The sequence below is a fragment of the Vespa mandarinia genome, chromosome 16, assembly GCF_050613455.1.
Source record: "Vespa mandarinia isolate Hongniang chromosome 16, ASM5061345v1, whole genome shotgun sequence".
In the NCBI taxonomy this organism is placed as follows: domain Eukaryota; kingdom Metazoa; phylum Arthropoda; class Insecta; order Hymenoptera; family Vespidae; genus Vespa; species Vespa mandarinia.
The window spans coordinates 4,898,176-4,924,335 of NC_140825.1; the positions used below are offsets into that span (position 1 = coordinate 4,898,176).

Sequence of the window (26,160 nt, forward strand, 5' to 3'; positions counted from 1 at the left end):
TAGAATGCGTCGTTTTCGTCTCTCTTTTTTCTCTGTGCATTTGAACGAATTCAAATTCTTTTCTCACATTTCACATATAACATATTTATATATTTACATATATATATATATATATATATATATATATATATATATATATGTATTTATATGTATATGTATATGTATATGTATATGTAAGGACAATAATTATCCTTAAAGGGTGGTAGTTCATTTGGAATGAATTAGAGTAAAACGAAGCTTATTTTTAGTTTTACCGTACACAATGTATGTGCGTTGCTATTCGTCCAATGATTAGGTACGATTTTTAAGTTCTGTGTATAGTCATGCTTCCCTTATCAAGTAAGAATAAATCTCTTTTTGTAATGTTTTTCATAGCATTAGAATTATCCAGATTATCCTGGTTACGTCGTATTTGTACATACATACATACATGCATACATATCTACGAGAAATGTAGTATATTTGTTTTTTTGTATATAGATAGATATAGGGTTACATATGCAATTGAATGCAAATTTGTGAATTTAATAGAGTCTTACCAATAAAGCGCGTATATACATATTCAGTTGAATTAATAAAATCATTTGATCAATAAGCATGTTGCCTGATAACGCATGAATTATTGATACGTTTAGGTAATAATACATTCCATACTTCTACTTACGGGTAAAAAATTTTTTTCCCTCCATTTTGTTAACTCATTCCTCTTGGCTTCTATAAATTACATTCAAAACGACCGATGTATAATGAATATGACAAAACAATGAGAACAATTTTAGATGAAGTACTTTACAAAAATAATCAAATACATTTGGTCGACTTGATTGGAATGAAAGATTGTCTTTGTTATAGGCTGCACTATGTACGCAATTTTTATCAATATATTTAATGCCATCGAAATTATCGTTCTTGTTGATTCATGGAACGAAGTTCCCTAAATTTTGTATATGTAATTTTTATAATTTATCGAGATTTTTCAATTTTAATTGGCAAATAGATCGCAAACGTTACTATTATTATTTCAATATTAATACACACGCTTGTTGTAGCTTCTAGCTAGCAGCTTCGCGTAGTTTAACATACTACATCGCTTCTTCTATTCAGTTTTATAATCTTTGTTTTATTTGTTTTCTTTTTTTCTTTTTCCGTAGGAACTCATTACTCGACAATTCTTTACTTTTATTTACAAAATGCTTTTTAGTAAATACACGCATATACACGTATATACACATATATACATATATCTGTCATTACGAAAAAAATCGAGGAAGGGAAATTATCAAGATTCAAATTGTTTGGGAGTCTTCGTAAAAAGGAAAGGAAAATCTAAGATCGATATAGGAAATAAACTCGAATTTTTGTTATATATCTCTCTTGTCAGTCTCTTTCGAGTAGCTAGCGAAAGGATAGGATAATTTTCAATAGGGGAGGAAGGTGATAGAGCCAATGGAATGACAGTGGCTTGAGGGTGTGTGGTGTGGATTAGGTGTCAGCGTGCAGAAATCGGAGCGGTACCGTGGATGCCAATGCAGCTGCCAATACAGTCACAGATGCAATCGACGATGCAGCCGATGGTGCAAGTTCGTGTGCAGCTTTGTGCGCATCTCTCGAGCTAGATGTACCAACGTACAGGAGAGCATCCGATCAACGACACGTCGTACTTCATCATCAAAATACTTCGACGACACGTGGCCGCGATGCCGACGCCAACGCCGACGCCTATGCCACCACACCCTCTTCCTGCCACGAGACAAGGTATTAAAACAAAACGACGTCTCCTTAGATATTTGCAATAATCTTATTTTCTTTTCTCTTTACTTTTCTTTTCTTTCTTTCTTCCTTCTTTTTCTTCTTTTCCTTGCTTATCACTGTACGTGGTGGGCCACTGTGGTAATAAACTCAGATATAAATATACTTTATCTTCTATCCACTTCTCTTTATTTCCTCTTACATATACCTACATAAAATGATAGAATTATTCGAATAAAATTTTATTTTATTTTATTTTATTTTTTCGATTGAACATTACTGATATCTTGGAAATTCACCAAATATGTTCATAATCCACGTTCGTTTCATAATTATCCCTATGCAATTTTCACATTGCACGTTTTTACAATCCACGATTACAGATCGCGGATTTTTCACTATCATCTCATTGCGCATAATTCACCGTGTATATCCTAATAACTTTTCCACGTTTCATTTTAATGTATTATATACACTTCATGTAGTTACTTACATAAAACTCATTAGTTTGTATGCAGAGAAGTATTTATATTGAGGTGTCTGTAAGGTTGAAGTAAGAAAGGGGTTTTGTTTCGAGAGATAATCACATATAGTTTGGATGACACTACTTTCACCGGACATGCATGTTCATCACGCATAGAGTAACATATCCATATCGCCATTGCATTTTTGAGTAGATTAAATTAAAGTGAATCGAATTTAAAATGATTATATTATTATTAAATGGTATTACATTAATATGCAATAATATCAGTTAATATTATAATAATATTAATGTGAAATATGAGTGAACATGAGAAAAAAAATGTAGAAATGTGCCATTTCATATTTTACATTTTATATGGCATCGTTCGTCTTTTCCAGAAAATATCTTTAATTTCTTGATGACTAAGATGAGAGAAGAAATATTTGAGTTATTAAATATGTACGATTCTTTGTGAGCACATTTAAACGATTCACTTTTATTTGATCATACTCTTAAAAGTATTTTACACAAGTGCATGTTGTGGAGACATATAGTACGAGCTATATATTTTAGTGATTAATAATTCGAACGTTAGAAAAATAATTAGTCCTTTCTAATAGTTATAATCTAAATAGCATTGAAGTAGAAAATAAAGAAAAATTTTCTGTAAGATTATTACAAAAAAGAAAAAAAAAATATGATTACACGCGATCCGTAAGATGTTTGATTTACAGCCCAGAGCAAGTTTATCATTTTCTACGAGCCAAGTTAATCATCGTAAAAATCCGTTCATACTCCACTCGTAACATACCGTTCGAGCATCATGCATCGACCCTCAAATCCTGTTTTATTATCACCACTATATCGATGTCAATTCGATTTCTTTTCGAGAACGTCTGCGAATGTTATTACCCCATTGTGCAATATCATCTATATTACATATAAAAGAAAAGATCATTGTGTGAGCGTGTCGAAATATGTGTCTGTATCTCTGTATGTGCGAAGGACGAAGAAAAGAAAATTTGATTTCGATCGATTTTCTTCGACTTTCGCAGTAGAGAGAGAGAGAGAGAGAGAGAGAGAGAGAGAGAGAGAGAGAGAGAGAGAGAGAGAGAGAGAGAGAGAGAGAGCTCGCGAACGTTCATAAAAAGAGAAAAGAAAGAAAAAACAAAATAGAGAAGGAGTACTCTCGCAATCATGCAGGATAATATGGAAAAATGGCGTATGGATATGTCAGGTTGTAACAACCCTGGGACCAGCGAAGCCACAGCGTTTGGCATCTGGACATGCTTCGTCCGCTGAACCATCGGAAGTTCGAGAAGTTATGGAGGTCCAGGAGCTAGAGATCGAGCAAGAAATGAGGGCTCTTCTCTCACCTTCTACTCCAGTCAAGTGCCAGAGCAATAATCTAGCAGGGACACCACCTCACAAGCTTTGCCTCGAGACGAGCTTTACATCATTGCAGAGTCCGACGGAATTCCCGCAGGCTGGTCGAGAACTCAGCGTTGACTCCAGAGGAATACCATGGGAATACGTTAGCTTGGCCAGCGACTTGCTCAACACACCACGACCAGATGACAGTAAATTGTAAGGACCCAACAGAAAGTCCCTATCTCGAGTGATTTCGAACGAGAAACTTTCGATGGATCTACTCTCTACTCTAGGATATTATTCTAATTCGCGTACCATTTCTAATTTCTTCTATCGAAAAACTTTCATTTAACTTCGATTAAATAAGATGTAGTTTTCGATTTATTAGTGATATCCCTCTGAACAGGTACGATAATCGATGAATTGAATTATAAACGTGACGAAAACTATTATACACACGATTCAAGGATAATTCATCTCTCACGCTTTTTTGTATTTCATTGAACGCGCTTATCTCACTTCATTTAAACACGCGACATATATACATTATCACTGCTTTTTAATATACTCGAAGCACTTGAATAAATCACAGCACCATTCGATCATTAAGGATTATTTGCAATTCGTAATGGGATAGACGATGATTAAGAACGATCGTGGGTTAAAGGGAAATTTTCTTTCATGGTTTCTTTTTTTCTTTTTTTTTCTTCTTTTATACTTTCTTCATCATTCATTTTATTCGAAGGGAAAATGCTTCTCGTTTAGATCGAATCGTAAAATAATTATCCTCTCTTTCATTTTTCCGTCATTCATCTTTTTTACTCTTTCATTCGTAAAGATTAAATCGTCGTGGAGATTGGGAAGATGTCTCTCGTACTGCACCCCTTGCCACCCCCGAAACATTGTCAGAGACATCAAGTAATCCACCCTCGCCAATACCACCGCCAAGACCAATGAGACGCACACCAAAGATTCCGGGAAACTTGTCAACGGCGGCGGACGACCTCAAAAACAATCTCCACTTTGCTATGCTCTCGGCGAAGAATTACTTTCTGAGGGAGGAGAATATTGGAAGTAATAGCAGTAGTGGTAATAGCGAGGCAAGCTACGAAAGTGCCAAGAGTTTGACAGCTGATCTTCCGCCGCCTGTACCAAGAAGAAGGGATTCGATTATCGTTAGAAGGTCCTTTTTAAGAAACAAAGAATCTTTTTCGCATTGATTTAATAAATTTGTTCTGATAAGATCTTCAAATAATTCATTGTAACTCTTTGTTTTTTTTTTCTTTTTCTTTTTTTTTCTAGAGAACAAAGGGTATGCACGGCTGCATGTTGTAGAGACGATCTATCGGAAAATTCGTCCACTCATGCATCCTCTCATTCCTCCAGAATTTCACGTACGTCTCATCATGTACAAGTAGATTTTCCTGAAGGAGATAACGAGACGAACGGATCTAGTTTAGATTTCTTCGAGGCTAAGGTATCAAGAGTAAAATTCCCCAGTCAATCTTATTTGCATAAAATAAGATCTCCTTGCTTAAATCTTTTTGAATCTAATTTGAATCTTTCGTATTTCCGATCGTTCTTTCAGGGTTCGTCAGGTCAACGTGATAGCAGTAACGACGTGTTCCTTAGCGTTCGAAGTTCTCCAGAATGTAAAGGATTAATGGCACCTGCCACTGATCTTGGTGCCGAATGGAAAAGAAGATTCGATGCTACTGGTTTAAGCAGTGATGCATCTTTGCCTCTTCTTCGTGGTCTTTCGCCTACACCAACTACCGCACAACACAGTTCTTCGCCATTCTTTAATGCTAAACGAAAGAAATATGTTTATCCCATTACGTTGATGGGTCGAGGCGAAAGTAGCGTCTAGCAAAACGAAAAAGAAAAAAAAAGGATGATCTACAATTTTTACGATAACTTTTCTAGCCTAATCAAATAAAGAAAGGTAATTTTTCGAAAAAGGTCTGTTTAACAACTGTTCAAAATGAAGATTAAGCAAAACTTGTGCCAATATGATCGACCGCTTGAAATTTCTCTACAAATATACGCTCTATGAACGATTAGATTTTTAAAACAAAGACAAATCGATTAGAGTATACGCTTAAAGGGTAACATTGATTTATCGACTAATAATTGAATGACAAATATTAATAAACAGTGTTAGGCAATATATCTTTAATTGAATTAATGATTTCAATTAAACTATTTAATTATCATAATCAATGATATATGAGATGAAAGTATCTATGGAGTAGTTCGTCAATGATTCAATATATCTACGAAAAAGTTTAATCAATGTACGAGTCTACAAAATAATTCGTCGATATGTGAATTTTAATCATACGATTCACATCGATGTAAGTAAACATTTAATTATTAATTGTAATTGATAATTAAATATTTCAATTGCGAATCGTTAATGGTTAATCGAATTAAATATTGACCAACACTGTATTAATAAATCTTAAGAAGCGACGATGTGATTAACACGAACAGTTTTGCGTTTAACTAATTTCTTTTCTCTTTTTTCTTTTTTTTTTTTTTTTTTTTTTTTTTTTACATAGATTTTATCCTTTTCATGAAGTTACAGACGTAACATGAAAGAAAAGGAGACTTTTTAAATAAAAGTCGATACGTTTAATTATCATTTATTACTTCGAAAAATTTAATTTCTTTTCTAGAATGCATTGTAAATCATTTATAGTTTATAACTATGGTGAGAATGTTCTATTGAACGAGATAATAAAACGGATGTAATATGTTCGATAAAAACAATATTTAAGCTTCGTACCAAGTGAAACATCTTGAGGTTCGTGGTTAGAAAGTAAGAAATTTGTTTCGTAAGTCAAACTTACGCGCTATGCGTACGATGACACTGGCCTATCAAATATCGATATTTCTTGTTAGAAAATTAGGAGCAAATTCATTTTGATACATTTTTAATAACAATACCTTTTTGAACTAGAAGAGAATTATTGCATTTATATGTCTTTACGTGAATTATCATATAGATCAAACGATTTCTTATGTTTCAATTATATATTCCTATTTTCTTCTAGGTTAGAAGAATAACAAAAAAAAAAATTTATTCATCTATTAATGATTTTTCATACTTAACATGTTTATAAGATCAAAAATAGGAAAAAGAAATTAATATGCTATGGTATTAAAAATGAATACACTCGATGACACACAAGGTAGATGACGCATTATCAAAGGTTATAAAGTCTCTCATGGCAATGTTTTTAATAATAAAAATTTAAACATTGTACTTGTGTACAAAGTAGATGAAACGCGTATAACGCATATAATTCTAGTCGATATGGGATATATTTAGAAATGTAATATTTATGGACTTAATAAAAGTCATACATATAGAATATCTGTAGAAAGATGCTGTGCAAAGTTGATTTTGATGTATAATGAAATATAATAATTTATAAGAAATAAAAGAATGAAGAGAGATATCAATTGGAAATTTGTTTGAATAGATACATAAATCTATATAGAAAATAAATAACTCAAATATCTTGGTAAGTACATGAAAAGTTTTACTTTATCATTCATTCCTTTGATGTGCATATCATATTGAAGTACAAAATTTATATATGTAATACTTTTTTTTTTTTTAATATTAAAAAATGATAAATGACTAATTCAATATACATACATATAAATACATTTAATGTAAACAATGTAATTTGCTAATTATGTCTAATATATTTTATTGTATCGCTGTTGCCCATGGAGGAGTCATGGGCTGTGGATTTTGTAAATAAGACATTACAACGGCAGATATGGATAACATAAAATTGCTAAGTATATGTTTAGTACCATCACTGACTCTAGAATTGGCAAAACTAATACAGGAACAATAAAGAGCTAGCCAAGCGCACCATTTCAGTCTCATCATTAAACCGCACATACTGAAGATTATTCCTAGAATATTTATGTAATCTGGTATCGAATCATCTCCTGGTTGTGCTTGATTACTTGACACCGTAGGTTTGTATCGAACTTCCTTCTCGGGACGTCGTGGATCTGAGAAACTGTTCATTCTGAAATATTGTAAAATAATTTATGTATACAGAAAAGCGTCAGGTTATGTTAAATCACAAGTGAAAATACTTACATAAATATAATATTATATCTATATAAAGTTATAGAAAATAAAAGAGATATAGTGTTTATTACAAATTAAAAATCTAGATTTATACGTAACGTTATTAGTAAAATTAAATAAATAAGACAAATCGCAAAAAATCATCAGTACTAATCGATTATATATCGATTAGGTATGTAGATAACTCATGTTTAAAACGATATCTCGAAAATTTAATTTCTATTTCTATCACCATTGGCGCTACGATCTTTTGGTAACTTATCAATAATGCAAATCTTAATAAATCAAAAAAATTAAGATTAAAACACTTGATTATTGGAAATTTTTTTAAAACAAGATTAACAAATGTTCACTACCTTTTGTTCGAAGCGTATGTGATTTCAGCGACAGGTATGAACAAAATATGAATTACGAATACAAGTGGGGAACGCTGTCCTCACCATGTATCTATCGTATCGATGTATAAACTTGTTTGGTTATTCTCCTCTCATGCTTAAATAACGATTGGTTTTGTTTGGGTTAGAGTAAGTAGTTTAGTAGACTGTGAATTCACTTTTCAATCTCCCATATGTATAACTAGATAAAAAAGATTAAAAAGATGAGAAGATAAAAAAAATAAATAGAAAAAGAAAAAAGAAAGTATAGTTCGATCATTTTTTCAAGAATAATTTGTGTACAAATAGAAAGCTTTTTCAAAAGTCGTCTTTAAAATGAGACCGTGTTCATCAAAATTGGTTGAGAATTACATTTGTTCTATTTGATGGCGTAAACCATTAGAAAACCAATGGTAGTGAACAGATTTAATATTTTGTCTTTAAGATTATTTATCACAGTTTTATAATGGTTTACGTCGACAGTGATTATAGACGTAAATCTTAAACGATTTGGTTGAAAAAGGTCTCATTTTAAAGATGATTTAAGCTGAGGCATGACTTTTTCGAACTATTGAAAAAGCTTTATTTTATTTGAATAATATTGCATCAGAAAATGGTATTTTTTTCGAGAATAGTATGCATAAAAAAAGGTATTTTCAAAAATCCGGAAAAGTCATGTTCTCGTTTACACCTTCATTTTTAAAAGGAAACCACGTTCATCAATAGCGTTCAAGAATTAAATATGGACTCGCTGTTGGTGTAAATAGCTGCTTTCGACATTTTTTCGTAAAAAAATAATTAGTTTCATATACTTCTAATTTTATGACAGAAGTGAACAAGCTACTATGACTATTAGATTTTTATATAAACTTTTAAATGCTGTGTATTCTATTTCCACGAAGTATAGAATTGCTTTCTTGTTTATGTGCTTAACGATCCTGAGATTTTCTAATCCATTCCAAACTCAAGAAAATGCGTTTCGTATCTAATTCATTCAATTCGTGTCTAAAAACAAGATTTTGTTGATTATTTGGTGAAAAATAATAATTAGTGAATATATACTTATATATTATATTTTTATAAAAATTAAAACATTACATCATTTCCACATCATCTATGAATTATAACCTATATAAGCTTATAGACACGCCTTTTTTGCTTTTACAGTTCATATTGTGTCCATACCTGTCGCTGAAGTCACACACGTTTCGAGCGATAATTAATAAACAGCCTTAATTTATAATTATAAACACATTATATATATATATATATATATATATATATATATATATATATATATATATTTACATATATTTACACATATGTATACATGCATGTATGTATGTATATATAAATAACAATACTTGTATTTAAATCAAATAAACATAATGAATATAATATCGTGCACCACGTGGGTTAAGAGAGGTATTGCTGCAACTCTTCCTGAAAAGGTTAATTTAAAAACGAACATAACGTAATATATTATCTTTATATATTTTATATCACGATTAGGAAATATAATTGTGATTTACAGGTTGAACTGACATCAAAAGAATTAGAAGAAATTATAAAACAAACCCAATTTGATTTGCAGTATGTTTATGTAATAATTTACTACACAAAATTTCTTCAAAATCGTCCAATTGTATGAGAAAAATATTATTTTTAGGAATGATGATTCAGATAAAGAAGAAGAAGAAGAAGAAGAAGAAGAAGAAGCTATTGGAGATGAAGTTGATTCGGAGAAAAAGAAAGTTAAAAAGAACTATGATGTAAATAATAGTTCTATGGAAACCGATGAATATGATTTTGATAAATATGATAAAGAGAGTAGGTTTATTATTTTGAATTAGATATTATATTTGCATTATAAATTTGAACATTAAAAAATATATTTTTAAGGCGGTGATATACATTGTAATATCGGAAATATAGTATCTTTTGGGGAAGACGGTAAAGATCCTCTTATAACATCAGCAGAGATTGATGATGATTCAGAAAAAGAAGATGACATGATTAAAGGCGATGATAATTTAGTTTTGCTAGGACACGTTGATGGTGATGCCAGTATATTGGAAATATTTGGTTAGTTTTTGTATTAAACTAGTCTCATTGATAAAATATATTTTTATTTAAATAACTAATCTACCTTAATCTAAATGAGTTATAGTATATAATGCAGCAGAAGGTTCTTTTTATTGTCATCATGATATATTGTTACCATCATTTCCATTATGTATCGAATGGCTTAATTTTGATCCAAGTGATACAATGCCAGGTAAATAAATAAAAGATTAATTATATATTTTGTAATATATATTATTCATATTTATTTGAATTTTTCTTTAGCCAATTTATGTGCAATCGGAAGTATGACTCCAATAATTGAAGTTTGGGATCTTGACCTAATTGATTGTTTAGAACCAGTTTTTAAACTTGGACGTAAACCAAATAAAAAAAAAAAATTGACCCGTATCGGTCATAAAGATGCAGTATTAGATTTGGCATGGAATAAAAATTATACGTAATTAATTAGCTAATACTTTTTGTTAATTAATTTCATTATAAAATATGAATATCCTAAAAGATTTTCTTTTCAGGCATATATTGGCAAGTGGTTCAGTTGATCAAACTGTTTTATTGTGGGATTTAGAAAATGGCAAACCTGCTACCAAATTAGATCCTTTCAATGAAAAAGTTCAGAGTCTTGAATGGCATCCATTAGAAACTCACCATCTCTTAACGGGATGTGCAGACCAGTAATTATTATTTTTATCTATTAATATAATAGTTATTGTATTTGTATTATATATTAATTGTATACTATTTTATTTAGAGTTGCAAGATTATTCGATTGTAAATTAGAAAGCAATGTTAAAGAATGGCAGACACCTGGAGAAGTAGAAAGAGTCTTATGGAATCACTTTGATGCTAATCATTTTCTTGTAAGTACATGTATAGTTTTATCTTTTTAATATTTCAATTGTTTAATATTAAAAAAGTATTAATTTCATACATGTCATAAGTAATATATATGTATTTTTAAAGATAATATGATAGTAATTTTTATTGTAGATTAGCACAAATAATGGTTACCTTGAATATTATGACATAAGAGAAGATTCACCAATTTGGCAAGTCAAGGCTCATGAAGCAGAAATTACAGGTCCTTCCCCCCCCCCTCCCCCCAATTATTTATATATATGAGATAAACAGAATAATCATGCCCTGTTTCTTTGTCTACTTTTTAGGATTATCTTTTAGCTCATCATATCCAGGATTATTAGTTACTTCATCGAATGATAGCATAATCAAAGTATGGGATATTCTTGATAGTAAAGATCCATGCGTTATATGGGAAAAGAAGACTAATTTAGGTGCATTGCAATGTCTTGCACCAAATCCAGATATTCCACTTGTATTTGCTGTAGGTGGTGACAACAAAGCTCATAATTTTAAAGTTATAGATTTGTCTGAAATATCAATAGGTATGTGTTTCATTTTTATGTATTTTATCATAGTTGTAACACTTATATCATACAAATTGATGATACATTACTATTTTTGGTTTATGTTTCATAAAGATATGTATGTATTTCTATGATGTTATTATATAATACCTCTTATAATTATTACAACAGTTAATGACAGATTTAAAAAAAGAGAAACTATACATATGGAAATGAAAGAAAACTCTAAAAAGAGTGAAGACTATGGCACAAAAGGAGAAATGATGGAAGTGGCTGAGTGTATGGAATCCATGGCATTAAACATTGTTAATTCTTCTGGGGTTAATAAAAAAAAAGAAAAGAAATAAGAAATAATAAATGTTATCTAAATTTTGTGTACGAAATGTAAATAATTTACCTATACTATACGTTCGATATGTACATAATATAAATATCGTGCAACACACATTTTTCTTACACATGATAATTCTATTTTCATAATTTATAGATAGGATATTTAATAAAATGCAAATGTCATTAGATTTTCGAAGTTTTTATTCGGTTCCTTTTGCTATTTACTCTAGTTTATAATATTTTTGTGTGACAAATTCTATATACTTTCAAGCACAATAAATTACACAATACTGAATAAGGAAGAAAGTTTATAATGATCTTAATATACCTGGGATGGTTGTGTATAATAATTCTTATTTCTTTTTTTGCAGATAATTTATTTCTTTCCCTGTAGTAATATAATGTTATCCCCAACAGTATTTCGTAAGAGTTAATCATTCTGTACAACAATGTGATTTCATTCTATATTCTTTACAATTGATGGATTCCAATTTTTTTCCCCTTCTATAGATAATTTATATTAAGAAGGCAGTTGATACAAACTTTGATTCATAATATTTCATTATCATAAAAATACAACTTACAATGATTTAATAATGACTAAGAGTGTTAATATTAATTGTACGAGAATAATTGCCAAATATTATTTATCGACTAAAAAAACTTGGAAAAAGAGTTTACAATAAATGTGATTAAAAAATTACTTTTGAAATGTATATTAAAAAAAAAAAAAAAAAAAAAAAAAAAAAAAAAAAAAAAAAAAAATTGATAACTACACCATTACAATAATATATAACGAATTTGTGAAAAGTGTTCTTTATTTTACTTATATAGTAAGTTGAAATTCTCAGTAAATTATTGGATATTTATATAATAAGTATTCACAAAAAGTATCTCATTTACTTTCACTTTGAGTTGATAACTTGGGTTCGCCAATATTATTTCTATTAGTGCAATAGTTTAATTGATATATAATTTAATAAATTGATAATACATCATAATGTATGTAATAACTCAATATACTTAAAGAAAAATGATATTTTACAAATCGTTTTTAAATCTCGTATACGATTTGAGTTTAATGTAATTTATACCTCGGTAGTGTAAAATGGATAAAAATAAATATAAAAATAATTATAGATCGCAGTTTATAATGATCAGATAGTTATTAATAATATCGGCTATTAATTGTTGAAATGTAATGTTTTTCATTTATGAACATGCACATTCCATTTTGTTATCATACAAGATAGATTTGCTATCAGTAATTTATAATTGTTGAAATATTCAATTGATATTTAGAAATTATTTAAAAAACCAAAAATATTTATAAACTAGAGATATAATCTAAAAGTTATATAAATTATAATAAAAAAAAAATTGCAACAAGTTAAACTAATGAAATATATTAAAATTATTAGGTTTAGTCCTTTGTCCCAAGACAAATATTTCGATTAAACATTAAAATATTATAATGCAAAGTGTGAGCACTTGAAAAAATAACATAAGATTTTGTTTATAGAGATATTTAAGATACATAAAAAAAAGAAGAAAAAAAAACAAAAGAAAAAAAAAAGAAAAAAGAATTAATTGGCCAATTTATATTCTACTTTGTGCTACAGAGAAAATTAAAATTACATGATTTATATAAATTTAATAAGCAAAATTTTCTAGATTTTAAAGTAACATAAAAATAGTATATTTTCTCTTTAATTAATAAATATATCAAATAAAAGTAGATAATACACAACTTGGAAAGTCAGAAATCTTTACACAATTAAATGGTAAATATCTTTTTAATAATTTAATGAACTGGAATGCAGAAAAGATGTATATATGTACCAGTGCCAGTTGTTTGATATATTTTTGCTCACACAAGCATGTTAACTAAAACTATTCATACAATGCATAATGACATCTAATGTGTCATGAGCTCTGTTAAAAGATTTTAATAGTAATAATAATCTTGTAACATGCTCTCTGGCAGTGGTTTTTCAAATTCAGTAAAAGTCACAGACATTATTATGTTAACAATGGATTATAAATTTATAATGATACAATTTTTGCATAAATATGGATTGTAAGTAAAATAAATATAAAAATCTATGATATATATGAATAAATTTTGTATAGGAGTTAAAACAAATATTATTAATCATGAAAATTTACTATAATATGTGAATTAGTAAATAAATATAAGATAATTAAGTACAATTTCTTATATTATAAATAACTTGTCTTTAATAGTACAGATTATTAAGAAAATAGTATAAAATAAAGATTCCATTGATAGCATAAAATGCCTGACTTATTGTGTAGCTGTAACAGATAGACAAAATTGTCGCTTTTGCCCACAAGGTGTACAACTGTACATGGAAACTGACATATAATATATTAATTAGAATAATCCACACATATATGTGACATAGTATTGACCTAGGCATCAGTTCCTATATCCAGACTTCTAGAGTCTTGGTTGGAATCATGCTGACTTCCATTTTCAGAAGAAGCACTGCTGGAAATACCAGACTGATCCGAACTTTTTTTAACTTTTGGTTTATATTCAGTAATAACAACGGTAACATTATTTACCGTTACTTCATTGGTTTGAGCCGTACTACGATCTATATTTTTAAGACGAGGTGGATGCCTACTCTTGCGCCTTGGTTTGTCCAGTTTGCGGTCTTTTTCTTTTCCACTGCTAGTTGTACTACTACCACTACTTCCTTCTTTTTTGCCAGGCTTTAAAAGTGGCACATATTGCTGTTGTGCAACCTAAATGAGAAATATATGAACATATAAATCAGTAAAAAAAAAAAAAAAAGAAGAAAATAATTAGTAGAAGTTTTTAGAGTAAATATAATGAGAAATAATGAGAAATAAAATAGACAACCTGTTGTGCCACTAATTGAGGATTAATGCGGGGTTTCCGCGTGGAAGTTCCTTTGCGGACGTCACACATGAGGCACTTAAATGCTTCCGCTGTATTTCTATATGTGCAGACACTGCAGTCCCAATAATTTTCTTCCAGAACCTTCGCCTGACGTTTTCCGCTTCCGGAATGGTTCATTGTTCATCAAAGTCAGTCGTAAAACACTGTACTTTCTCAAAAGAGAGTTTGCCTTCTTGTTCGTGATTTCAGCCTCATTAAAAGTGATTTTGTGAACACTGAATATTCTATGACAATAAGGATGCTCAAAAAGAGCAAGAATAAAGATATGCAATAAAAATAACAAATGTCTCTAAGACAATATTTTGTGCATCAACTAAATAGGATACACAATTGTCTAATGTATGCATCCGTGTTAAATCGACCACCTACATATCTTGGATACATCATTGTTTTGATAACATACATGTTTGGCATATATCTATAACAAATATATAATATTATTAATTACAATCTATTACTCTTGAATTGTTAAGCAGTTTTAATTATTGGAAAAAAAATTTCATGTAACAAATATATAAATGCGTTGTCTGCTTACGTTCATATACATATTGAAGAGATATAAAATAAATAAGATTTTTATAATATCAGCAAATTTGCAAAATGAATATTTATCTTGACTTGTCGACTTACCAAAATGGAGTGACAAGATAAAAGATTCTTCTTTACATTTAAAATTACCTATCCTTTTGTGTATTGTTTTTCTCTTCCTTTTTACATCAAGGTTTCACTTTTAAAAAAGGATTGCATTTTTTCACCATTTATAAATATAATTGAAGTTCCATGCAATTGGATAAGATCTATCTTAAATATAGTCAATTCTTTTCAATGTTAAGAAATATTTTCAACATTTTCCTTCTTAATCAAACAGATGGGATTTCAGCGTTGCATATACTAGTAGCATCGCTGCACATGCACAACGCACTCGTTGACAGTATTGTCGATGTATCATATACATATATTAGATACTATTATTCTATGCGTATGTGTGTATGTATGTGTGTGTGCGTGCACACATTGAAATATTCCATACCCTCGATAGGAAAAATTGGGACAGCAATCACTTTAAAGGATCAAAGATCAAAATATTTCTTCACTTCGGATATATCATTATAAAAATATAAAGGTGAACGTATCATAACTATTACAAATTCGTTAAAATATTATGAAACTCCAAAATATTGACAAACAATTTGCAACGCTGTTTCTCTATCGGCCGAACAGCGGAATCTCGAATACGGACCAAAATACTATTTAATTTGGCAACGTCGCAATGAAGCAGGTCCGTATTGAATAAATACTAGAGCCTGTTTCTGTTTTAGATAAAAAATATTTTTCTTACATTTTTGCATAAAATGTTTGAATATTGATATCGATAATCAAACTAAAACGACACGAAAAAATAAAGATATTCTTTTATTCCGTTTAATTGACGTTTTTATAATTTTTCACAACGAATAATATAATACACACACATTCATATGTTTATTAAAGAAATATAAACAATATTGAATAAAATAGATTCGAGTAATCGTGAAATTATTTTACCATTTGGAAAGTCATTGAATCAAAATATCAATTTAATCTTTCATACGTCCCTGTCACTTTTGTCGAAGAAATCGTATACTTTCAATCGTATGTGTGTGTGTTTGTCATAAGTTTCTATAATCACAAGTGTTAAGTGGGTGTTTTTCTGTAAATTTGTTGGATGAAAAAGTGTCCTTAAATTATAAACATCGGTAGTGTCACAGAAAGAAATTAAATATTACGAAATTGTATTTGATGATATGGTAAGCACATTGGTATTAATTTATAATATACTTTAAAATTAGGTTAAGATATATAAACAAGAGAATAACTCAGTCAGTTTTTATATGTGCTATTTTTATTGTTATATAAATACTTGTTATTGATGTTTTCTTCTGTTTTAATTGTTTGCCTAATATTAGCTTATTTAATTTATTAAAATTTAATTTAAGATAATTAATAATTTTACTTATTAAAATTTATTTAAGGTAATTAATACTTTGTCGAAAAATATCATATGTTTATTGTAAGAAAAAATAGAAAAAGTAATATTTAATGGATTAAATTTATTTGTAATGATAGAATGTATCGGATGAAATGGAAAAATCATGGGAACGATCATGGACTACAGAAGAAATGAGAAACAAGAGGCAAGAATGGAGTTTGGCAGCTGATGCAGGATTATTAAAACATCTTCAACAATTTTCTGAAGTAAGACGGAAGTCAATAAATAATATCTCTTATATTTAAATTATATGCTACATGATACATTTTTATACATTATTTATTATTATTGTTATGTTTTAGAATCTAGTGTCAAAAGTTAACAAAACTCAACAAGCAATAGATTCGTTAACAACTCAATTGGGTGAAACTGCAATAATTATAGATAATGTAACCAATACTTCTTTGGCATTAGCCAATACTCAGTTTATTGAGAGTCGAGTACAAGAAGATGATATAGAAATTGAAAAAAAAATAGAAGAATTGCAACAGGTATTTAAAAGACTTAATATATATATATATATATATATATATATATATATATATAATATATAACATATATAACATATATATAATATTATTTAATTTATTAAATAATACATTAAATAATATATATAACAGATCTGTTATAAAGTGAATAATATTAACAGGACTCTAAAGAACAAGAACTCCCAACTACAGATCTTATAGCCAATATAAGTGAAAGTATAAAACAAGGTTTAAATATAATGGATGAAAAGTATAAAAGAATGGAAGTTATTGATAGCGATAGCGAGGATGAGGGTGATGCAAGAGTTATGAGGTTATTATATTTATTAAAAACGTTACACATTGTAGAAAACGATAAGGTGATAAATGATATAGAATGTTTTTTATTGCAGTATTATTTTGGGGCCAAAAGATCCATATCAAGAGCGACCTTTGCCTTATGTCATTGGTTCGGATAAATGGAATACTTCGAATAAAATTGGTTTAGAAAGCAGTAGCAGTGAATCTGAGCAAGTGGATGAAGAAGAGGATGAATCAGAAAGTGATAAAGAGGAAGAAAGAATACAAGAATCTTTCGACCCAAAAAACGATCAAACCATAAATGCCAGATTGTCTTCTTCATTGAGCGAATCGGAAAGATCGAACGATGCTTCGTATTTGAATCATGGAAAATTAGACAGTATATCTCAGAATACTATGAGTTTTGCATCTGATTCTACAACTCCTATAAAGGATCTACCAAAGGTTTCTTTTTCATATCTATTATTGTTCAAAGTAACCCATAAAAATATACGTAACATAATTAAAACATATTTATATAATTTCCAGGTCCAGGTTGCTAATGAGACACCTAACTTTGCTGAAGAATTAGCCAAGAGATTAGGTAGCGTTCGACAAGCTCAAAAACCTTCGATAACGAATGAAACAAGAGAACCTTCTATTAATAAATTTAAAGGTAATATTTTAATATCTTCATATTACATATGACAATAGATGAAAAAATAATTCCTTTACTTTTGGACGATCTATTTACATCAGAGGATGATGGTATGGAAGATTTCTTTAACGATAAACCCAACAATTTATTTGACGATAACAAAGAAATCTTCGAAGATAATGTATCGACGAAGTTATGGGAAAAACAACCTGTTTTTCAATCGAATATTATTCCACCTAGTATGGATGTTCCACCACCTATCAGTACAATATGTAAGTTCAACGTGTAATATACATTAGATTTTAACAAATCAAGTCATAATAAATCGAGTCGAGCAGATTTAATTTTTTCTTAGCTATAAAACCAAAATCAGCGATTGATGATTTATTCGCTGATGGAGATTCAGAAGATTCGGATGACATCTTTTCATCGAAACAACCTGTAAAAAGGATTACGAAAGATGCTAAAGCAGAGAGCAAACAAGCTATGAATACAGAAAGTATACAAAAGAAGTTCCTTGACGTTGTGATTGGCAAAACTGGTAAAACCAACTGGACAACAAGCACACCAGAGTCCAATGTCGATGTCAATAATCTATTTAGCGAGGAAGAAGATGATAATGATCTTTTTGCAACATCTAAAAAGCAATCCAGTAAACCTATAAAAGAAACACAGAATCTTATCAATTCGGAGAACAATAACAAAAAGGTACAACAATATTGTGAGACATAACTTTCATACAAATTGTTAATTATGCAATTGTGTTTTATTTTCGTGCGTTAGAAACCAGTCGGTGATCTGTCAATACTCGGTGGAATTTTGACTTCTTCCATCGAGAATACATTATCGAGTAGAATACCGCGTCGTCAGTCATCGGATTCATCCAACAGCGACGCAGAAGGTGTTTCGAGTAACGAACTCATATTCGCGGATAGTTCTATTGCAAGGCCAGGAAATTCAGGAAACTGGGACGCTAATCTTGAAAATAGCGGTAACAGTAGCGGTATTTCGATTCAACGTCACAGTATAAGCAGTACAACGATTAAAACGATGTCGTAAGTTTTCTATTTTCTATCTATCTATATATATATATATATACATATATAGATCTTTTTTTCATTTTGTATACGTAGAGAGGAGGAGAGAGAGAGAGAGAGAGAGAGAGAGAGAGAGAGAGAGAGAGAGAGAGAGAGAGAGAGAGAGAGAGAGAGAGAGACATTTACGTATTTTTCGCGATTTCCTTTTTAGAAAATGTTAAGTAAATCATTGATAGTGGATGAAATGAAAGTTATCATTGACAGAGGATGATACAAACATTAATCACTCTACTATTTCTCATTGAGTATGACATTGAGTAAACGTAACAAACTTCCAAGGCAATATTCTTCAGTATAATTCAGTATAGTTCAGTATAATTCACTATAATCTAGACAATAATTCTGTTAACATGCATTTGATAAAACGGTTTAAAATATTTTTTTACGTGATGTCATTTTCATCTTCCAATCATTTGTTCTGTAACTTTCGGATAGTCATATGCTCGCACAACGCATGGGTGTATTTAATTTTTACAGATTGGTCCTCCACAGCATTCTGGATAAGGTTTACTTAAATCTTCGTCTTCGTATCCGATTATTTCATTACAGGTATACACTGGACATCTAAAAGAAAAAAGAAATATTTTATAAAACTTATGTACTTTTAACCATGTTATATTCACATTTCCATTAAATTCGTTTTTTAAAATTCTGTTGACCGTAACTTGCTTTTAAGTTGAAGACCGTTTTAGTATTACTTATACGTGCTATATAAAAAGCTCGTATATGACGCAAAATTAGATTTTAAATCATAAGAAAGATAGCGCGTACAAATCAAGATCATATCTTTCGTTAATTTAAGATTCTACTCGTATCATATCTGACTCACGCGAGTGCAGAGAAATCGCCGGACTCATTGCAGAAGATCCTTGTACAATTACGAATGTGTTCACCAACTGAGAGTGTTTCGTCATTCCACTGACAATTTCCTGAAAAAAATTCCGTTTTGATTTTTTAATGGTCAATCGATTATTTGAACAATAGACATTGTTTATTGCATATCTGATCCAATATTTACTAATTTTTTCTTTTATTTCACAATCATCATTGTAGAGTCTTGTCTATATTGATATAGTATAAGTTTTACTATAGTATATAAAGCTTACATACTATATATTATCGATCGAAGTTTCTACGGTTAAGAGTCATCAGTATAGATGTTCAAGGAAACTATGGTTCAACTAATTCATTGAATCGAATTTTTAAATATTGAAACTTTTCAAGAATTTGATCAACTCTTTTATAAACTAATCATTTGTATGTACTTTTGTTGTTATTGAACACAACAAAATGTTTAATTTTGTTTACCTTCAACTTGCCAGAAGAGACATAATGCAATTAATATTCCACAAAATACGAATATAGATTTCATCTTGTCCATTTAATAATGATACGTCTAGCATCGATCGTTCCTTCTGAAACACTACTAATATAATCTAATATAATCTTTGCTTGCTTTTATATGTTTTGCACGAGCTTCGGAGAAAAGATTGTTTATATATTCGAGCATGAAGAGATGGCGTGTTTTAGAATAACGGACTCATTTCAACATGAAATAAATCATTTAAATGTTATCTTCAGATATGATTTCATCATAGTATATCTTTACTTATGCTGTACGTTTTTTTATAACGTACGTACATACATTGTATAACGCGGATGTTAGATTCGAGAAAAATTAATAAAATTAAAAATTGTACATATAGAAAATTAATTTGTTGGATGAAAAAGGTACATATATCTTAATTACTAATTAATTATGTATGATATTTACTAGGAAATAATGTTTGCCGATCGGTCAAGATAAATGCACGCTTATGATTTAATTGATTCGTCCACTCTACACAGATTATCGGATTAATTGTCATTAACAATTATGATTGTTAAGAAAAAATCTCATTATTTGTTATTCGTTGTTCGTTAAAAATTCGCCAAAACAATAGCATGTATATGCACAGAAAAGAAGTGCGTCTGTATCAATTACTAGAAAAGATGTGACTAAAAACTAAGCTTTATTCTAATACGTAGCGTAGGGATAGGGTTAAAGAAAGGAGATATGACAAATTAAAAATGTTCTAAGAAGTATGTTATACTTACATTTCACCTCTTGATAAAGTCACATAAATAATTGACATTTTATATTAATATATGATGAATAAAATCCTTTGGATTACATACATAAGTATTATGTATAATTTATGAATTTTAGTTTAGGAGTCATAAATTTTCTGCGTATTTATATATGACGCATATCTTATCACAGGTGAGTAACCGGCGGCTCGTTATATATTTGCATAAAGAAAAAAATTTCCATTATTTCATATCGCTTTTTTTATTGTTTTATTGTTTCATGCATGCACAGTTATTGTTTTTAAGAACTTAAATAGTGGAGAATATTGGACTGATCGACTTGCGACCTATGACTTATGAGATATCTCAATACTTTTTTAAATTTATTTAAAAAGTTAAAACAAGATAGTTGTTGTTCCAGTAAAATAATCTGTCTGAAATATTAAATCAGAATTATTTTATTAACGATGTAAAATGTGTTCTTCTAATCTGTATTCTATATTAATATTTTATTTCTATTAGGATCATAAATAAATCTATAATATATAACATTAAAAACATACGTACGTATATAGTTTCTATTATGTTTTTGTTTTCTTTTACACTTACAGGACAGATGACGTATATACTTCGACTCGTTTAAATTCGGAAGAATTGTATCGTGAGAGATTCATCAGCGATAGTCTTTTCGTGGCGAACACTTTGCATCCTCCGGAAGTTAATTCTACTTCCTTGAGGACGTCGAACAATCAATCGAACGTGGAACAAATAACAGAGATATCGACAGGATTGGACGATGTCTTTGAGAATAAGGATCTGTTTGGTCCACCACCTCTTCCTAAAGCAGATTCGAAAACGAACAAATCGAAGATATCTTCACTCTTTGATGAATCGGATTCCGGAGATGAACTTTTCTCTACAACTAGTTCCGGTTCAAGGTCACAAAAGAGTACGGACTTTTTAGCTACGACTCCTCAATATTCGGACAAAAATAAATTGTCCAATCGTAAGGGACTTTTTGACGAGGACATCGATATTTTCGGTAACAAAGATTCACCGGACGTTGATATATTCGGAAATGTTTCGAAACCTTACAAGGATAACACGGTTGTTTCGAAAAGAGCCCTGGATATTACGTCCGATAACTTTTCGGTCAATAAAATTCATGGTACGAACGTTTCGAGAGAGAGTAATATTATTAAACCTTCGGTTAAGTTAACAACATCGAAGAAAAGTAGTCTTTTTGATGACGAGGAAGACGATAACGTTGATGATTTGTTTGGAGTGAAAAATACGAGAATCGAAAGTAGAGTCAAATCGCCAACTTTTGCCACTAATTCTGGTGGAAGTGATCTCTTTTCGACGAAAGAACCGATAAAGACGATAGAAGTAATTGATAAGAAGAGTTTATCTCGGGAAGACAAAACAAAAGTGGAAGATGTTAAACGTCAAACTTCTTTGTTAAAAAAGACATCGGAAGGAACAGCCAATAACTTTTTAGCCACGTCTAAGAAGGAGGATAAAGGAGAGGACAATCAGGATAAAGGGAAGGACGTCCTCTTTGAAGATGATAATTATGAGGATCTATTTGCTAACGATAGGAAAGATAAAGGCGAAATAGAAGTGGAAAGTAAGATAGAGAATACCGAGGAATCGAATCAAATCGTATTGAAGAAAGCATCAGCTCAAGTAGATATCAAGACTTCTGATAACTTTGATGATAATAATAGCGTCGATATTGAAAATAAAAAGCATCCACCGACAACGTTAAACATTCTTACTACCACAACTCCGTTGTTAACGGAAGATAATTCTCAAGTGCTACGTCGAGCAGTCTCAGGAAAAATCAAAGATCTAATGGGGAAAATGGGTGATTTAAAAATTCTTTCTCCTACTGATACACCACCGTTGTGGAAAAAGAGTGAAGAGAAGACGGATGAAGAGGATGAGGTGTTCGATAGGGATAGCGATGACGGAGGCTGCATCAGTACACAAATTCGAACTTTGTCAACAGGTGTGTGTGTATGTGTGTGTGTGTGCGCGTGTGTGTGTGTTTGTGAGAGATATTATGTATTAATATTTTTCTTCTTGCAGAAGGTAATGAACCTTTGAAAGAAACGGCTCGGTCAAGTAATGGTAATAGTAACGCCGAAACTGCAATTAGTTTTGATGTACCGGCACAAGTAGAAACGCTCTCGACTGCGTCAAAGGTAATTACATATTTGTTTTCATTGTCGTCAAATCATCAATTAAAATAGGCTTACCTATATTACTATATTGCGTATTATGTAATCTTTTCTTATTAATAATTAACACAACTTTTTTTTATTTGACAGAGTCGAGTGAGAATTCAAGCAAAACGTCGGCCTCAAAGTAGGCATGCACGGAAATCCGCTCTCAGACAAAGTGGTTTAAACTTTGATACCATCAATACGGTCGAAAAGATTCCCCAAGATGAAAATTCTATTTCCAAAGAATCGTCAAATTCAATGAATCTTGCCTATGTTCCTCCGAACGCCGATCGTTTGAGTTTGTTGTCCTCTTCCAATTTCCTCGATAATATTCCACGAAATGTTGAATTAAATCCTTCGATAGCTGATGATAAATCCGAACTTGGAAGTATTAGCAAAGAAAGTTCGATAAGCGTGAATAAAAACACTTTGTTGTCTCCATCAACCGACGAAGAAGATTTGTTTGATGTACCACCAGATTTACCAGAGGATCCACAAAGAGAAGATACTTTGTTTGGAAGAGCACCAATACTTTCACCAATTCAAAATCTTTTGTCCGATAGAGAGTCTACATATGGTAGACCTTTGAGAGACACTATCATTGGTGGGAACGATGAAACCGAGAAAACTATTAAAAAAGATTCGATCAAATCTGAAGTTAATAATCATACTAATTCTATAGCTGATACTGATTTCGTCGTAGAGAATGAAAAAAAGGTAGAAGTAAAATCGAATGAGATCGAATGTTTTACGAAAGTTCAAGAGAATAAATACGAACAAATGGATGATTCGACAGAAACCACGAACGATGTGTTTGAACAAGAGTATCCGAAAGGACCTATAGATCCTTTGCGTGATAACAGCTACGACCCTTTAAAAGATCCGAGTCAATTATTTGCGTTCGTAACGAAAACTCCTTCGCCTGATAAAGGTAAAGAATTGTTATTTTCGGATGATGATAGTCTCTTTAGCAGTGGATTTATCAAAACGAGGGAAGACGAATCGGTGAGAAAACATGTTTCAGATTTATTCGCGGACGGTGCAAGCGGTGATCTGTTTTCGGTACCTTTAACAAAGTCCGTGAAAAAGCCTTTGAAAGAGAGTAAAATCAGCTTCTTTGATAAGGACTCAGATGGTCAGAACGACGAAGATGATAATTTGTTTGGTTCCATCATGAAGAAGGTATCGACGAAAAACGAAGAACAAAAAAGCATTGTAGCGACAAAGATTTCACAAAAGAAAATCAATCTTTTCCAAGACGATGCCGGCGATGACGATGATGATGTTAATAGTTTGTTCGCAGAGCAGCCAGTACAAACCCAAAAAGTCGAATCATTCAAAGTTCCTCAACAGTCTGGAAAACTTGAAAGTATTTCATCCGTTGATGGCAGATCTGTCAAAACTTCCAAATCTACCGACATATTTGGTGATCAGTCAAGTACGGAAGACGATATATTTGCTTCTATAAAACCAATTTCTAAAAAGGCCAAATCATTGTTCGCGACTGATAGTGATGATAATGATAATGAATTTTTTGGTAAACCATCTTTGGTAGAATCCAAGTCGATAGAAAGTAGACCAATCGTAAAAAAATCTGTTACCCGAGATCTTAAAAAAACGGCCGAAAAGATAGTCGAAGATCCGTTAAGTATATTTCAGAAAGATTAATAGTTCATGCATGTGTACATTTGTCCAAGTATTTCTATTTTTAAATTCACATTTTTTCTTTTAATATACTGCTGCTGTTATCCTCCGAATTTTTAAATTAATAAATATAAAAATTTTGCGGCATAAGTATTAAAAATAATAAGAATAATATAATATATAGATATATACATATATACACTTACACACACACACACACACACACATTATATATATATATATATACATAAAATCTTTTAATATAAAATCTTTTTTTTATAAGTCAGTATAATTTCTAATTGGCATAATAAAACCCAGAGCGTTTAAATATTGGGAGAGTAACCGTACAATTACATGCAATCAGAAAATGTTTTTTATTTATAGGTTAGGAACGTTAGTTATATTAATTTGGTTTATTTTTTTAATAGAATGATCATGTAATTAAAAGAACGATTATACAATATTTTTTCATCTTCGATATCTAGTATACAGAGATAATAAATATTACATTTTTCCGATCTAACAATGAACATTTATTATAGAAATACAATTTTTATCAAACGTCAAGAACAACGAAGGATGCAAAACTCACTACAGTAAATATATGAAATAACGTTTATATTTATTTTAGTAGTTTAGAATAAAGTAACAACAAGTAGTAATTAAAATAGCAAAATAGTACATGACAGCAAACATTGTATATTTTCTGTACCAATATCTATTACATAGCTAGCTTACATATATATTTGCTCATTATCCTTGAGTTTTATATCATTCCATTAATTATATATATATTATTTAATTTCTAATATATATATATATATA

At 30.2% G+C, this 26,160-nt stretch overlaps 6 protein-coding genes across 19 annotated transcripts in view; 3 read left to right on the top strand and 3 right to left on the bottom strand.

Annotated features, from left to right (window-relative positions):
• Positions 1-7,037, top strand: part of inaE (inactivation no afterpotential E) — a 28,271-nt gene extending 21,234 nt beyond the window's left edge. For 2 of the 6 annotated variants that reach the window (XM_035867834.2, XM_035867835.2), the window contains exons 13-16: positions 3,453-3,802; positions 4,425-4,769; positions 4,889-5,063; positions 5,175-7,036. In XM_035867834.2, the coding sequence (XP_035723727.2) occupies positions 3,453-3,802; positions 4,425-4,769; positions 4,889-5,063; positions 5,175-5,456 (1,152 nt within the window). In that variant the 3' untranslated portion in view covers positions 5,457-7,036. Of the gene's footprint in view, positions 1-1,486; positions 1,756-3,452; positions 3,803-4,424; positions 4,770-4,888; positions 5,064-5,174 lie in introns of all 6 variants that reach the window. The other 4 variants (XM_035867838.2, XM_085661786.1, XM_085661787.1 and 1 more) reach the window with 4 other exon arrangements.
• A 116-nt stretch (positions 7,038-7,153) lies between these two features.
• On the bottom strand, positions 7,154-9,312 carry LOC118442361 (PAT complex subunit Asterix). Of its 3 annotated transcripts, none has more exons than XM_035867873.2 (4): positions 9,182-9,312; positions 8,954-9,088; positions 8,066-8,285; positions 7,154-7,644 (listed from the first exon to the last, which is right to left on the bottom strand). In XM_035867873.2, the coding sequence occupies exon 4, from the start codon at positions 7,641-7,643 to the stop codon at positions 7,311-7,313; it is 333 nt and encodes a 110-aa protein (XP_035723766.1). In that variant the 5' UTR covers position 7,644; positions 8,066-8,285; positions 8,954-9,088; positions 9,182-9,312; the 3' UTR covers positions 7,154-7,310. The 3 variants fall into 3 exon arrangements, with proteins under 3 accessions (XP_035723766.1, XP_085518010.1, XP_035723765.1); XM_085661884.1 differs by having other exon boundaries at positions 8,896-9,088; XM_035867872.2 differs by lacking the exons at positions 8,066-8,285; positions 8,954-9,088; positions 9,182-9,312 and adding an exon at positions 7,719-7,973.
• On the top strand, positions 8,014-12,166 carry LOC118442356 (periodic tryptophan protein 1 homolog). 3 transcript variants are annotated; one of them, XM_035867861.2, is made up of 11 exons: positions 8,014-8,099; positions 9,618-9,676; positions 9,753-9,913; positions 9,986-10,168; positions 10,254-10,361; positions 10,433-10,607; positions 10,684-10,842; positions 10,920-11,028; positions 11,159-11,249; positions 11,335-11,571; positions 11,725-12,159. In XM_035867861.2, the coding sequence occupies exons 3-11, from the start codon at positions 9,871-9,873 to the stop codon at positions 11,898-11,900; spliced, it is 1,281 nt and encodes a 426-aa protein (XP_035723754.2). In that variant the 5' UTR covers positions 8,014-8,099; positions 9,618-9,676; positions 9,753-9,870; the 3' UTR covers positions 11,901-12,159. The 3 variants fall into 3 exon arrangements, with proteins under 3 accessions (XP_035723754.2, XP_085518009.1, XP_035723752.2); XM_085661883.1 differs by lacking the exon at positions 8,014-8,099 and adding an exon at positions 9,357-9,534 and having other exon boundaries at positions 11,725-12,166; XM_035867859.2 differs by lacking the exon at positions 8,014-8,099 and having other exon boundaries at positions 9,664-9,686; positions 11,725-12,163.
• A 524-nt stretch (positions 12,167-12,690) lies between these two features.
• Positions 12,691-16,078, bottom strand: RYBP (ring and YY1 binding protein). Of its 3 annotated transcripts, none has more exons than XM_085661753.1 (3): positions 15,518-16,078; positions 14,780-15,257; positions 12,691-14,661 (listed from the first exon to the last, which is right to left on the bottom strand). In XM_085661753.1, exons 2-3 carry the CDS (start codon positions 14,954-14,956, stop codon positions 14,323-14,325), a joined length of 516 nt encoding a protein of 171 aa, XP_085517879.1. In that variant the 5' UTR covers positions 14,957-15,257; positions 15,518-16,078; the 3' UTR covers positions 12,691-14,322. The 3 variants fall into 3 exon arrangements, with proteins under 3 accessions (XP_085517879.1, XP_035723763.1, XP_035723764.1); XM_035867870.2 differs by having other exon boundaries at positions 15,470-16,078; XM_035867871.2 differs by having other exon boundaries at positions 15,375-16,078.
• A 331-nt stretch (positions 16,079-16,409) lies between these two features.
• nclb (PWP1 homolog no child left behind) lies at positions 16,410-26,112 on the top strand. Of its 3 annotated transcripts, XM_035867831.2 has the most exons (12): positions 16,412-16,626; positions 16,946-17,074; positions 17,171-17,359; positions 17,518-17,669; positions 17,749-18,100; positions 18,185-18,311; positions 18,395-18,565; positions 18,649-19,001; positions 19,077-19,348; positions 22,072-23,474; positions 23,555-23,670; positions 23,797-26,111. In XM_035867831.2, exons 1-12 carry the CDS (start codon positions 16,624-16,626, stop codon positions 25,357-25,359), a joined length of 4,830 nt encoding a protein of 1,609 aa, XP_035723724.1. In that variant the 5' UTR covers positions 16,412-16,623; the 3' UTR covers positions 25,360-26,111. The 3 variants fall into 3 exon arrangements, with proteins under 3 accessions (XP_035723721.2, XP_035723724.1, XP_035723723.2); XM_035867828.2 differs by having other exon boundaries at positions 16,410-16,626; positions 17,749-18,311; positions 23,797-26,112; XM_035867830.2 differs by lacking the exon at positions 16,412-16,626 and adding an exon at positions 16,677-16,851 and having other exon boundaries at positions 17,749-18,311; positions 23,797-26,112.
• Positions 19,663-20,859, bottom strand: LOC118442362 (uncharacterized). The gene is made up of 3 exons (XM_035867876.2): positions 20,699-20,859; positions 20,220-20,319; positions 19,663-19,954 (listed from the first exon to the last, which is right to left on the bottom strand). The coding sequence occupies exons 1-3, from the start codon at positions 20,769-20,771 to the stop codon at positions 19,855-19,857; spliced, it is 273 nt and encodes a 90-aa protein (XP_035723769.1). The 5' UTR covers positions 20,772-20,859; the 3' UTR covers positions 19,663-19,854.
• Positions 26,113-26,160: the final 48 nt, after the last annotated feature.

Bases quoted from the DNA above. Each gene is read 5' to 3' on its own strand.
- nclb (XM_035867828.2), top strand. The intron at 17,670-17,748 runs GTTATTATATTT...TTTTTATTGCAG, and splicing joins GGTGATGCAAGAGTTATGAG to TATTATTTTGGGGCCAAAAG. The intron at 19,349-22,071 runs GTAAGTTTTCTA...TTACACTTACAG, and splicing joins ACAACGATTAAAACGATGTC to GACAGATGACGTATATACTT.
- LOC118442361 (XM_035867873.2), bottom strand. From the start codon at position 7,643: ATGAACAGTTTCTCAGATCCACGACGTCCCGAGAAGGAAGTTCGATAC.
- RYBP (XM_085661753.1), bottom strand. From the start codon at position 14,956: ATGAACCATTCCGGAAGCGGAAAACGTCAGGCGAAGGTTCTGGAAGAA. The intron at 14,662-14,779 runs GTTGTCTATTTT...TTTCTCATTTAG, and splicing joins CTCAATTAGTGGCACAACAG to GTTGCACAACAGCAATATGT.
- LOC118442362 (XM_035867876.2), bottom strand. From the start codon at position 20,771: ATGGACAAGATGAAATCTATATTCGTATTTTGTGGAATATTAATTGCA. The intron at 20,320-20,698 runs GTAAACAAAATT...AATTTTTTTCAG, and splicing joins TCTCTTCTGGCAAGTTGAAG to GAAATTGTCAGTGGAATGAC. The intron at 19,955-20,219 runs GTGAGTCAGATA...TTTTTCTTTTAG, and splicing joins GGCGATTTCTCTGCACTCGC to ATGTCCAGTGTATACCTGTA.
- LOC118442356 (XM_085661883.1), top strand. From the start codon at position 9,472: ATGAATATAATATCGTGCACCACGTGGGTTAAGAGAGGTATTGCTGCA. The intron at 9,914-9,985 runs GTAGGTTTATTA...TATATTTTTAAG, and splicing joins TGATAAATATGATAAAGAGA to GCGGTGATATACATTGTAAT. The intron at 10,169-10,253 runs GTTAGTTTTTGT...AATGAGTTATAG, and splicing joins CAGTATATTGGAAATATTTG to TATATAATGCAGCAGAAGGT.